Source organism: Citrus sinensis, chromosome 9 (genome assembly GCF_022201045.2).
Source record: "Citrus sinensis cultivar Valencia sweet orange chromosome 9, DVS_A1.0, whole genome shotgun sequence".
Lineage (NCBI taxonomy): Eukaryota > Viridiplantae > Streptophyta > Magnoliopsida > Sapindales > Rutaceae > Citrus > Citrus sinensis.
In genome coordinates this window covers 24,463,725-24,477,962 of record NC_068564.1, presented here as the reverse complement: position 1 = coordinate 24,477,962, position 14,238 = coordinate 24,463,725, and the positions used below count along the sequence as shown (strand labels likewise).

The 14,238-nt window shown below is 35.8% G+C and overlaps 1 protein-coding gene across 2 annotated transcripts; it reads right to left on the bottom strand.

The window, feature by feature from the left end:
- Positions 1 to 10,444: 10,444 nt before the first annotated feature.
- On the bottom strand, positions 10,445 to 13,835 carry LOC102613658 (G-type lectin S-receptor-like serine/threonine-protein kinase At4g27290). Of its 2 annotated transcripts, none has more exons than XM_006475172.4 (7): positions 12,443 to 13,831; positions 12,163 to 12,267; positions 11,859 to 12,061; positions 11,573 to 11,783; positions 11,218 to 11,455; positions 10,982 to 11,129; positions 10,445 to 10,872 (listed from the first exon to the last, which is right to left on the bottom strand). In XM_006475172.4, the coding sequence occupies exons 1-7, from the start codon at positions 13,707 to 13,709 to the stop codon at positions 10,558 to 10,560; spliced, it is 2,487 nt and encodes an 828-aa protein (XP_006475235.1). In that variant the 5' UTR covers positions 13,710 to 13,831; the 3' UTR covers positions 10,445 to 10,557. The 2 variants fall into 2 exon arrangements, 1 of the variants encoding a protein (XP_006475235.1); XR_003065012.2 differs by having other exon boundaries at positions 10,819 to 10,872; positions 10,982 to 11,076; positions 12,443 to 13,835.
- Positions 13,836 to 14,238: the final 403 nt, after the last annotated feature.

The window sequence follows — 14,238 nt, the reverse complement described above, 5'->3', positions numbered from 1 at the left end:
TACTCGCCTTCGCTTGGTCGAGCAGGTTATGAAAAATTTAACCTTTTGTCCTACCGCGAGAAAGCTTTGAGACTTTAAAGTCTTGCCTTAGAAAATATTTACGAATGATTGCCTGCTCGCCTTCACTTGGTCGAGTAGGTTATGGCAAATTTAACTTTTTATCTCTCTTGCCAAGCCACATTTGTCCATGCCTCGATTTATGCAGAACAACTATAAGGGTTTCCCTTTAGCGTTCTATCCACTCCATTCGCTCATGCATTGCCCTATCCCTTGCTTCATTTTCTATTCTCGCAAAGTTGCAAACTCGTTTTTTCAGAATCCCAACTTTTAAGCGTTGCTCCAACATTCATGTTTGCTTGCTCATTTCCAAAAGTAAGTCTGCTTTCGTTAACTCGCTTCTACTGGAAGTAGCTTTTTGTCCTGTCCCCACAGACGGCGTCAAATGTTGATGCTGATATTTAGTCGAGCTATGTGGCGACCAGATGACCACCTTAGCACTTGAATTTACTTTATAGAAGACGGATGTTGCTCGCACCTCCTTGCCTTAACACTTGACTTCTTTCGACAACGAGCACCTGCACTTCTTAACAATCCATATGCATTCACAACAAATAGTTAGATATGGTACTAGATGTTTTTCCGGCGTGACCCCTCCAACGCTCAAGCTAATAATCGGGCCTTTGCTGGAAAAACTTTTGCCACTACTCTCATGGCTTAACTTTGTTTGCTATTTAAATGAGAAAGCTTTTAGTAAATCCTCTAGAAAAAATTAAAAGAGAGAGACTGAGTAGTCAGATAGAGAGAAAGAGAAAAAGAGAGTGAGTTTAGCCGAAAAACAAAACGAAGAAACTCTTACTTGCCTAATTGGGCTTTTATAGGTAGACAAAACCACCGCCCCAGTATTGATAATGATCGTTAGTGGATGCACTACATGACCGCGAGTGGATGTACTACATGATCATTGGTGGACGGATTGCATGACCGTTAGTGGACTGGTTTCGTGCACAAATATCTCAGAGAAAATCGCGGGTTGGCCTTTGACGAAGCCTAACATATGACTTAGGGCAAGTTTCCTCCTAGCATTAACAAATCGACCACACATTGCTTGACCTTCTGCACACGAAGCAAAGGAAATTTTCCTTGAACAAATCTGCTTGCGCCTTAACCAAGGAGAACACAATTCGCGCAAGGCAACCTTTGGTCATGCTGACTTTTTACCCCTCAAACAATGATGCCAAGTTTTTATGCTTTTTAAGAAGGAAAAAGCTATCTCAGGTTTGGTTTCTCTTTCTGTGTTACCCCTCTCCAAAATCTAAGAAAGTACAAAGAAGAGAGGTCACTTAGATTTGTGCTTATTTATTAGATGAAGTTGTTACTCTTTTACAGTTCATAAAAAAAATTATAGGTTTAAAGAGTTTGTACCAAAAAACAACTAGGAAAATAATGTAAGTGACTTTAATTAAATATATTTTTATTTTTTATACAATTTAAAACATGAAGGATGAATTTGTAGATATGAAGTAAGACGTATAAGAGAAATAAATTAAAAAAATGGTTAAAAAGCCCAAATGGAAAGGCATTGGCCCTTTGTGAGAGCTTTTAAAACCCTTCTAAAATTTCTATAACCACCTTTTTTAATATTATTTCTTAAAATACTCTCATTTTAATTGATAAAATACAAAGTCATGTATTAAATTAACTATTTTTCAATAAAATTTTATTTAAAAAATTATTTTTAAACTGCATACAAATCCTAAAATATTAATTTTTTTCTTCATATTATATAATTCATGTCTTCATAACTCCAAAATCTTATAATTTTCTCAAAAAATATATTTTTCAATTAAATTTAAAAATATAAATATAAATTATCAAATGAGATGGGTGTAAAAACTTTGTTAAAAGAATTATTTAAGTATTTAAATAAAATTTCTTTCAAAGTAATAAATTTATTAATTTGTATTAGGTTATTTAAATAATTTCAATCGAAAAAAATATTAAAATGAATTTTGAGTAGTTTCGAAAGGCTTATTATTAAATAGATTTTTTTTTAACCTGAAGCTCGAATTTTTGGTCCAATCTGGGACAATTAATTTGAATCTTGGGCAATGAATTTTCCCACCCATGGTGTTGGGAAATTGATTGGGTGAAGCAAACACGCAACTAAAGTGAAATTGAAAAATAATGAGACACAGAATCACACAGGAACACCAGAAATTACGTGATTCAACTTTTAGCCTACGCCCACGGGCGAAGACAGAAGGAAAATATTTTACTAGTGATATGAGGATTCTAAGTATTGTAATATTTTGGCTCACTACCTAGAACTCTAATACACTCAATCTCTCACTCACTAACTCTTCTCACAAAATGGATCTAAAACAAAAAAAAAAAAACAGAGAAGAATTCGATGCTTTACAAATGAGGGGAGACAGCCCTTTTATAATCAAATTTGGCTACTGTGCATTCTTTTTTTTTTTTCTCACGCGACCCGCCTCCTTTTCTTCACGCAGCCTGCCTCTTTTTCTTTTTTTTCTTCTGCCCTTTTCGGTGGGGCGTTGATATTCTCCCACTTGGAGATTAGATTGGGAACCAATCAATCTCCACACCATCCTTTCTGCTTCGCCATTTTCATGTTGTTTACATCTCTGCTATGCCACAAGAGGATCTACTCCAGATAAACTTATCAACATTGATCGGTTTGGTCAAAACATCTGCTAGGTTCTCCTTGGTATGGATTTTCTGCAAATCCACATTTCCATCTTCCACTACTTCTCAAACGAAGTGATACTAAACTCCTATGTGCTTTGTTCTAGAATGAAAGACTAGATTCCTTGCAATGTGTAAAGCACTCTGACTGTCACAAAACACCGAAATTTTCTGTTATTTGTGTCCAAGCTCCTCCAATAATCTTTGTATCCAAATAACTTCCTTGCAAGCTTGTGTAGCTGCCATGTATTCTACTTCTATTGTAGATAAAGCCACGACAGTCTACAATTTTGAAACCCAGTTACAGCTCCTCCTGTGAGTGTAAACACATAGCCAGTAATGGATTTTCTTTTATCAAGATCTCCTGCAAAATCTGAATCCACATAGCCCCTAACAGTAAATTTTGATCCTCCATAAAATAATATAACATCTGAGGTTCCTCTAATGTATCTCAGAATACTCTTCACAGCTATCCAATGCTCTCCACCAGGATTCGCCATGTATCAACGGTGACGGAGTATATCTATAAATCTGAATCACGTAACCCCTAACAGTAAATTCTGATCCTCCATAACATAATGCAACATCTGAGGTTCCTTTGATGTATCTCATAATCCCTTCACAGCTATCCAATGCTCTCCACCAAAATTCACCATGTATCGACTGACTACTCCAACTGCTTGTGCAATGTCTGGTCTAGTACATATCATAGCGAACATCAAACTTCCCACTACTGATGCATACGATACTCGAGACATTTTCTTCATCTCTGCTTCATTGCTAGGACACATACTTGAGGATAACTTGAAATTAACATGAAGTGGGGTAGAGATTGGCTTACAATTGTGCATGTTAAAGTGTCGCAAAATTTTCTTCAAGTAATTCTTCTGAGAAAGACAAATCTTCTTGTTATTTCTGTCTCGGTAAATTTGCATCCTTAAAAACTTGTTTGTTGGTCCCAAATCCTTTATTTCAAATACCTAGCCAATTGTGCCTTCAATTCTTGGACTCGATCTTCGTTGGGGCCTGCTACCAACATGTTGTCCACGTACAACAGCAAAATGATGAAATCATTATCTTCAAACTTCTTGTAATATCCACAATGGTCTAAACTGAGTCTGTTGTATCCAAGGCTCATGATGAAGGAATCAAATCTCTTATACCAACACATTGGCGCCTATTTGAGACCATATAGAGATTTGTTCAACCTGTAAACCAAGTTCTCCTTTCCATTTTCAACAAAACCTTCTAGTTGGAGCATATAAATTTCTTCTTCAAGTTCTCTATGAAGAAATGTTATTTTCATATCTAACTGATATAGGTCAAATGTAGCACACATCGCCAAGACTATTCTGATTGTCCTGAGTCGAACCACCGGAGAAAATATTTCGTTGAAGTCAATACCTTCTTTCTGAGCATATCTTTTCACCACCAATCCTGCACGATACCACTCCACTTGGTCATTGCCATCACGTTTGATCTTGTAGACCCATGTCTTACTAATGACTTTTCTTCCATGTGGTAATGACACAAGTTCTCATGTCTTGTTCTTGTATGAAGCTTCAATTTCTTCTTGCATTGTTGTCATCCACAAAATAACATCTGAGCTATTTAAAACTTCATGGAAAGTTGATGGCACTCAATCCTCTGTTAAAAGACAGTATGCAACATTGATCTCTGTGACATAATCCGAGTGCCACACTGGCAATCGTCTCTCACAAGTTGACCGACGAACTTCTGGAGCCACTCAACTGGTTTTTATTCCTCATGCTCTGGTAATTCTTCAAAAGAATGTGAATCTTCTGGATTGTTTTCCACATATACCAGCACAGTCTTCGACTTTTCTTTTACAATGCTATTATCACTATCTCTCCTTTGCTATTGATCTTCTACAAAAATAACATCTCTGCTGATGAAGATCTTGTGGGCAGTGGGGTCCCACAGACGATACCCCTTTACTCCATCAACATATTCCAAGAAGATACATCTTCTAAATTTTGGATCCAGCTTTGCTCTTTCTTGAGCATTGTACATCACGTACACAGGACATCCGAATGCATGTATGTGAGAGTAATCTATTGGCTTTTCAGTCCACATTTCCATCGGAGTCTTCAACTCAATTGTTGTGGATGGTGACCGATTTATTACATAACAGACATTTTTGGCTGCTTTTGTCCAGCATGAGTTGGGTAGACCAGCAGTGCTCAATATAGCTCTTATTCTTTCTGTAAGAGTTCTGTTCATCCGCTCTACCACTCTATTTTGTTGAAGAGTGTATGCCACTGTGAATTGCCTCTAAATACCTTCTTGCTTATAGAAAGCAAGAAACGCGCCGTTTGTATACTCTTCATCGTTATCTGTCCTTAAGCACTTGATCATTTTCCCGAATTGAAGTTTAACCCACGCTTTGTACTGTTTGAACACTGGAAACACATCTAATTTTTTCTTAATTGGATACGCCCAACATCTCCTGGAATAATCATCAATGAAAGTCACCAAGTACTTTGCACCTCCCATAGACATATCTGGCGATTTCCAAACATCATAATGAACCAAGTCTAAAATGTATTTATTTCTGGCAATAGATCTGCTGAACTTCAATCTATACTACTTACTTATAACACAATGCTCGTAAAATGGTAGTTCACCGATTTGAGCCCCGAAAGTTATTTTCGCTCAGAGAGAATCTTCAAACCTTGTTCTGACATGTAACTGAGTTTGAGGTGCCACATTATCGTTGATTCTTCTATATTTGATGCGACACATGCATCAACTTCTTGTAGTGTTTCCCTTTTAAGTATGAACAGATTAGCACCAATCCTTTCTACCTTCATCAATACAAGTGCGCCTCTAGTAATTTTCATGATCCCATTTTCCACATGAGTTTTGCACCCATGACTATCTATTTGTCCCAAAGATAATAGATTTTTCTTCAGGCCGTTGACATGTCGTACCTCCCCAATTGTGCGAATTGTACCATCAAATATTTTTATTTTGATAATATCAATACCAACAATCTCCAAGGCATGACCATCACTTATGTATACATATCTTCCTAAAATAGGTTCATATGTATGGAACCATTCTCTCCGAGAGGTAATAGGCCAGGTAGCTCCTGAGTCTATGAGTCAGATGTCATATAGCCCTTTTCTGCCTTCTGAAACAGTTGTTGCCTTGTTGTAAAGAATTTTACCATTATCCGAGGTACTTGTTATATGCCCCTGAGCATTTGATGACTCAGGTTCTTTGCCCCCTCTTCTCTTTTGGTTGTTCCAACACTCTTTCTTGCCACAATTGTAGCATTTAACATTCTTCTTACTTCTGAATTTTGATCTACCATGATTATGACTCCCACTGGAGCCACGTTCCGTTGATCTCCCTCTCGTCACCGATAGCACATCCACTTGCTGGGAACTTGCTCGTCTGTCTTCCTTATTTTCCCGCCTGCTCTCCTCATTTAATATGGAGGCTGCAACATCGTCAAATACTAGACTATCCGCAGGATTGTTGTTTGTCAAGTTGATGATGAGTGGATCATACGAATCTGGTAGACTTTGAAGTATAAGCTCTGCGCATTCATTTTCCTCTATTTTATGACCTAACGTTGTGAGTTGAGAAAATAGAGTTTTCAAGGTGTTGATATGGTCGGTCACCGTTGTAGATTCCGCCATTCGAAAACTATAGAGTTTCCTTTTCGAGAAGATTTTGTTGTGTAGTGACTTGGCCTCGTACAATTTTGTGAGAGTATTCCATATTTCCTTTGTTGTCTTTTTCTCCTCCACACTGGATAATACTCCATCTGCAAGTGTCAGGTGTAGATCAGTAATGGCGTTGCCGTCCATCTCATTCCACTTGTCATCATCAGTTATCTCTATAGGTCTTTCTCCAATTGCTGCCAAGCAATTATTTTTTCCTCAAAATTGCCCGCATCTTCAATTTCCACAACAAGAAATTGTTCCCGTTGAACTTCTCAATTTCATACTTTGCTGCCATTTTGTTAATGAATACCGCACACAAGCTAGTATACCACCTTGAATAGTTATGAGTATGTGTGAGAATGCACACTAGAAAAGTTTCGAGGAAAGACTGGAGGGGTCACAGCGGTCCCACTTAAAACCCAGACTCCTTAGGCTCTTATCGCCTTTATGACAAAATTTTCCTAGACATGTACAAAACTACACAGTTGCTCTACACACACAGCTATTCCCTGCTTTGCACCATAAAATTCTTGGATCGCTCCTACCGTTTCTCACGAACAGTACCGTATACGTGAACAGTACCGTATATGTGAATAGTGTCATATACGTGAACAATACTCTTTACGTGAACAGTACCCCCCGACTCCAAAGAATACAACCAATAGCTCTGATACCACTGTTGAAAAATTGATTGGGTGAAAGAGACACGCAACTAAAGTGAAATTGAGAAATAATGAGACACAGAATCACACAAGGACACTAAAAATTACGTAGTTCGGCTTTTAGCTTACGTACATGGGCGAAGACGAAAGAAAAATATTATACTAGTGATATGAGAATTATAAATATTTTAATATTTTAATATTTTAATATTTTAATATTTTAATTTACTACCCATAATCTCAATTCACCCAATCTCCCACTCACTAACCCTTCTCACAAAATGGATCTGAAAAAATAATAATAATAAAGCGAAGAATTCGATACTTTACAAATGAGGGGAACCAACCCTTTTATAATCAAAATTTAGTTACTGTACATTCTATTATTTTATTATTTATTATTATTTTATTTTTTTCTCTCACGCGACCCACCTGCTTTTTCTTCACGCGGCCCCCCTCTTTTTCTTTTGTTTCTTCTTTTTTTTTCTTCTGCCCTTTTCGGTGGGGCGTTGACACACGGGACAGGCTCTTTGCCAAACATGATTTATTTACGAACACAAAGTAGCAGCCCTTGACCAATGACTTTCAAAATTGAAGTAAATGTTGCTGCCGGCGTGAAAGCTATTTGGATTTCCACTGCGTGCACATCTCACGTGATTGATTTGTATGCACGCACACACACCCCAATCACACCCACCTCACCTTGCCTGCACACGCCGCTTGATCTTCATCACACACTTCTGTGGACTCAAGCGCACATCGCTTGATTCGGCCATATATATAAATAGCCCATTTGTAAACTGTAACCCATTTTCATGGACTTGCAAATGGAGCAATAGATCCGCGAGACGGATGGTGCTTTCTTGGCATATTTCACTTTGTCCCCTTCAACTTGAGTTAATTGCTCTTCCTTCAATACCACTTGTGCCCAACAATATTACGACAGCGGCATCATTAATTATTGAAAGTGATGGATACCTGTCTTCAACTGCGGTCACATGCCATTTCGAGAGGCTGTTAAAAGTGATGTGTGTTTCTTCTCCTGAGGGCTGGCGTTCGAGATGGATTTAAAGCGATCTCGAGCCTCCTCTGTTGAATGAGTCAACTCGAGGAAGTTTCCATTAGAGTCCATATTTTACTTTGCTAGGGGCAGCTGGCTGGTTTCTAAAAAATAAAATTTTAATTAGTGCCCTTGCATTCACTGAAATTGTTTTGTGACTGAGTAAGGTAGCAGAAGCAGATAATAGGATGGAAGAAGTAGAATAATAACACTTTGTCAATTGCTGAAACACATTTCGTTCATTAAAGTACTCATGACAATACACTGGACATTATTTTAATAAGCATAGGTACAAATTAATTGACAAATAATGTTACCTTACGTCAAAATTAAATGATAGTGTAATGTAAACAATTCTATGAGGAGCGATTTAAGATCGACAAGGAAAATATTAAAAAAAAGAATTTATTGACTAAGATAATTAATTCATTAACTCTTTTGAAATTACAACCTATGCAGTAGACTATTTCTTTTAATCCTAACAAGCACTATCTCTCTATACAAGAACAAATATAGACACATCTAACTAAGGTCTTGTTTCAGAATAAGAATTGAAGTTGGGTAGTAGTAGTTTTTAAGTTACAATACTAAAATATTTAGTAAATACTAGTTATTGTAACTTAGAAGCCAATTTATTTAATTTTAGACTTATATAATGAAAAATCTATCATATTTTTATAATTTTGTCAAAATTATTATTTAAAAATTATTTTTACTATATATTATTTATAGTTACAGTTGTTTTCCCATAGTAGCAACCGCAGCTTAAAATTCATTACATCTCAATACTAAACGTTGCCTAACATTTAAAAAAAGTATTGAAAAGACCTAAAATAAACTCAAAAACTAAGGTAACATTTTTTTTTTGTCTGAAATCTTAATGTGGTTGAAGTCTGAATATGTCTGAATTGCATATGTCTAAAAGACATTTTTTTTTCTTTTTCAATATCTGAATATAAATAGTATCTTATTTGTTTTTATAAATCACAAACTTCCAAAATTTGATTATTTGAAATTTATGTTCTTGTAAGAATTATTTATACTTGTTATAAATTGTAAGAGTTAACTACATGCACATTACAATTAAAATCAAACATGTGTAGAATTAGGTAGTAATTGATCTTTAAATACAAATATTGTTACATTACTCCAAATGCAAAATTTAATCAAACTTATTAATTAAAATTTTCAAAAGATAATGAATTAAAGTTCAACAGATGGCTATGCTTGAAGAATTCCAGTGCTACTGAAAAAGAAAACAAATTCAAAGAATAGACATGAATTATAAAGAGAAAAAAAAGGATTAGGTTTTATATTATGGGAAATATGTATATTTCATAGGGATATTATCGGGATATAGTATTTAATTTCTATTCAAACTTTTTTTCATTTAGATAAAAATCACATAACTTTATTTTTTCCATTTAGATGTAAATATCTAAAAATCATATATAAGTTATAAAAAAAATTTAAACAAATATCCAAAATTAAAAATTCAGACTTTAAACTTTTAACAAACAAGCTCCTATACGCTCAATCATTTCCTGCTTTGTTTTTCAATTTGAGGGCCGCGACAACGCATGAGGGTGAGTTTGCTTATTGTTAAAGAATAATTAATATGGCAGCATTGCTCACATACCCTTTAAAAAGCAACCCTATGAGTATGCTGATAATAATAAATTAATAATAAAAAAAGGAATAAATGCTATAAAATTTAATTTATAGCTAATTATTTTTTCAGCAATATCAACATCAAATTCAAATCTGTCACAAATTCATTGAATTTGCGATATTATGTTGTCTACTCCAAACTCCTGAAAAAGACGGTATTTGTGGTACCAAACTATCCATTTTTCAATTTCTTGTTTCCTACTCAACTTCAGACTTCAGCATTATTTAAAACTGAAAGGATCACAAATTTATATGTGTACATACTTGCACTGCAATGGTCAGAAATCTCTCTCTCTGTCCATATATATATATATTAAACTGAAACTGAGGGTTACCTATCCCTGCGGCAAAATCCAAAATGTTTATTTGGAAAACAGATGTAGCATAAAGAATTGTTGTTGACTGTATTAGATTATAGACAATTTGCCTTCAAATGCCAATCAAAGAGCAGGGCAATTAGATTACAAGGTTAACGAGATATACCAGAATCTCGTTAAATTAATAATCCATAAAATAATAACTTTAATTAAATAATAATTTTTTATGAGCCGTGATTTAATTATAATGAATGGTATAGCTAATCCTACAAAAATATCAGTAAAAAAAAGATAAATTAGTAATTCAATAAATGAATAGTCCCTGTCAGTCTTAACTTGATCTTGACTTGCGCCATTTTCATTACAATCATCAACATAAAAAATATTTAGCTATACATATACAAATTATATTCCATTATATGGTTTAGGAGGATTGATGACTATCGAGGATAGACCAGTGAAACAGTTACATCATTTAATGAATGAAGTTCGGACGTCCTACTATTGAAATGAGATGAATTTCTCACATTTATACCTTTAGCAAAAGCAGGTTCCTTGGGAGAACGTAAACTATCATTCTCGTTATTAATCATTGAGACAACATTCAACATGGTTGGTCTATCTGCTGCATTCTCTTGAACACATAGAAGAGCTACATTAATGTATCTCATCAGCATTGGCAATGATGTTGCATCTTGCATTATTACTGGATCTATCAATTCATGAACCCTATCATCTTTCCATAGATCCCAAGCCTAAAAATGTAAAATCAAGGTCATATTAGTTTAATTGATAGAGGCAATTCTTAAATTTAGGAATTCATTCCTTTAAGGTCAAATAAAAGCGAAATGACTTGTCACTTACATGACCAAGAAGGTTAAAAGAATCTGCATTGTAGACGCCTGTGCTTTTCTTGCCACTCAATATCTCCAACATTAAAATTCCAAAGCTAAACACATCTGATTTTATAGAGAAGAGACCATCCAAGGCATACTCAGGTGACATATAACCACTGAAATTCCATTGTTTCAACAAATATTAAATAATATAAGAAAATATGACTAGCAAACAATAATTTTCAGGAATAGAAATTTACTTACTAGGTTCCAACAATCCGTTTAGTATTTCCTTGCAATTCATCACCACCAAACATTCTTGCCAAGCCAAAATCTGAGATCTTGGGGTTCATGTCCTTATCTAAGAGAACATTACTAGCCTTGAGATCTCTGTGAATAATTCTAAATCTAGAATAATGATGAAGATATAATAGCCCCTGAGCAATTCCTTCAATAATTCCAATACGTGCTTGCCAACCCAATAGACGCTTTTTGGTTGGATCTGTTATAATACCAAAATGATACAACTCTTTCAAAAAGGAAAATGCTAATGATAAAATATAACTTAGCATTGTGAAGTAGTGAAAACGTTAATTCTTGTCAATGAAAGATCACATACCAAAAAGGAAAACGTCCAAGCTTTTGTTAGGCATGTACTCAAGGATCAAAATCTTTTCGCCTTGTTCTATACAGCAACCCAAGATTCTAACAAGGTTTCTGTGTTGGAGTTTTGCTATAAGCAGCATCTCATTTTTGAACTCTTCGAGTCCTTGCCCTGATTGACTTGAGAGTCTTTTAACTGCAACTTCTTCTCCATTAAGTAATCGGCCCTGCATTCTTAAAATTATTGATGTTCTATACCACCAGTACTTCATTAAGGTCATTTGAGTTATCAACAATTCTACCTTGTAAACAGGGCCAAAGCCACCTTCTCCAAGCTTGCATTCCATAGAAAAGTTTTCTGTGGCAGCAGCTACGCTGGCCAAGCTGAATAATGGCAACCAAGAATCCTTGCTCTTATCTCTTCTGTCTCCATTTGCTTCACTGAATTCGTTTGGTCTTGTTGTAATGTCAAATGCTAACAAATCCTGGCTTGTTTCCATATTCTCTGTTTCGGTAAAACAACTTCCAAAATTGTGAGTTTACATGTTCTATCACATGTCTTATCATACAAACATATCAGTGAATGATACGCAAAAAGCAAATTACCTTTCTCTTTGCATTTTCTCCTTCGTCGACAAAATATATAAACAGAAGGAAGAAGTACCATCGGAGGAACAACTATTACAATTATCCAGAGTAGCTTCTTGTTCCCTTCATCCAGAAACATACGTGTTGTCAAAGAAATTGAATGGAAATTAAATAGATTCCTAAGTGGATGAGCCAATTAACTTAAATTACTTGAATCACCCCTAATTTAACTTAAACACATTTTGCTTCAACTGGAAAAAATTTGACAACATCGAATTCATGAATGCAAAAATTGTACCTGGTCCTGAAGCGGGTTGTCGTAAGTAGACAGACTGTCCGGTGAAGTTTCTAATTGGCCTACTGGCATCAAGCAGCTCCCCGAACCACATTAAACAACCACTGCCTTCTGTTACATTGGAATTAGCATAAGCTTTACAAGTGCAGTTCTTCAAGCATTCGGCCGCACATTGCTGCAGATTCATACTCTGGTTGAGAGAAACCTCTATGAAGTCGGGCGCTTTAATGTTATCAAGCTTTATAAACTGGTCTCCCTTTATGCATTCTGAAGAATGACTTCTCTCACATTTTATAGGTCCAGTCTGGTTGAATTGTGATTTGAGTCTGAATCCCTCCAAACACTGACACATAGGTTTCTGGTCGGGACCGCAAATAGTATTAGCACCACAATACCCATATTTACCACAATAGTCATCTGGAATTGAGAACAACTCGTCCCATTCATTGCTGTCCTCGTTCCATAATTGACGCGTGACGAAACCTGAGGGGCTGAGTTTTAGAGTCATTATGCTAGGACGGTTGTAGGGCTCATACCAGTAACTAATTTCGTCTTGATTTTCCACCAAAAATTGTTTATAAAGAAAGTTTGTATTTGAAAGAGCAGATACAAAACCATCTCCAGTCCATTCTCCGGTACAGGTATATTTTACCGATCCATTGAAAGTACACATTTTAGGAAGCACATGAATGTCAAGTCTGTTAGTGAATTTCCCAGGAGATGGATCGTCATCACTTCGCCACGACGACAAATATCGTTCCCGACGATTCTTTAAGTCCCAGCCCATCTTCATGTCTTGTAACAGAGTGTCTGTTGGATAGTCGAAGCTCTGCCATAAGTAGTTTTCAGTAGTATTAACGCTGGAGTTATCCCTTATAACGAGGTTTCCATCATCTCTGAGTTGTGCCACAGGATTTTTCGCTTCGCTAGACGCGTTTGTAGACCAGATAGTGCCGTTTGTTTGGTTGAGAAGAACAAGCTTTCCATTGTTGCTGATGGTTAATACTGCGTTATGATCGGAGATCGGCCTATCTCTATTTGCAACCCACACAACTGTATCAGGGACCTTCCGGAACCATATCCCCAGGTACCTGCTCTTTGATTTTCCAGGGGAGAAGAAACCTAGCTCAAACCTTTGAGAAGATGAAACCAACTTCTCACCATCACGGATGAATGATGCTGGAGTTACTGTATCAGCTGCTAATGAAACCTTCATGCTCAAAAAGAAGATCAAAGGACAAACGATGCTGAAGCATGGAAGAATAGCCATTCATAAAACAGGAAAGAAAAATTTCTGACAATTGTTTTCAGATCGGATTCAGTTCAATTTATGAAAACAAAAGTGTAGCCAAGTGTGAAATAACCCTATATCTTGACCATTTTGGTGTCAACTTTCGACGTCTAGTAGACTTTTCAAAACGTAGAAGCCGACAATGTCGTATTCTCCGAAAAATTCATTTCCTTTTAATGAAAAAAGAAAATTCAGCTTGAAATATGTCAGCTTTCTACTCGTGGTTATGTTTATTAGGTAGTTTGAATTTTTTTATGCATTTGAGGGTTTCAATAATTCATACATGTCGTTATCAATTTGAAGTTTCCAAATAAAGAATTTTGAGCCTTTCTTAAATGGTCTGCGGTGCCAAATGATTTAACTTAACTGGCAGCTTGGGAATGACCAAATGTTTCTAGATCAAGGGAAAAACATGTGTGTCCATTAATAACCTTTTATTGTAGGACATTAATTTTTGTCGCTGGCAGAGCACTCCAGCTTCTCTTCTTCTTCTTCTTCTTACCAAAAC

Excerpts from the sequence above, each read along its gene's own strand:
- LOC102613658 (XM_006475172.4), bottom strand. The coding sequence starts at position 13,709 with ATGGCTATTCTTCCATGCTTCAGCATCGTTTGTCCTTTGATCTTCTTT. Across the intron at positions 12,268-12,442 it reads ACAACCCGCTTCAGGACCAG|GGAACAAGAAGCTACTCTGG; the intron begins GTACAATTTTTG and ends TTCTGGATGAAG. Across the intron at positions 11,456-11,572 it reads CTTGGACGTTTTCCTTTTTG|ATCCAACCAAAAAGCGTCTA; the intron begins GTATGTGATCTT and ends GTATTATAACAG.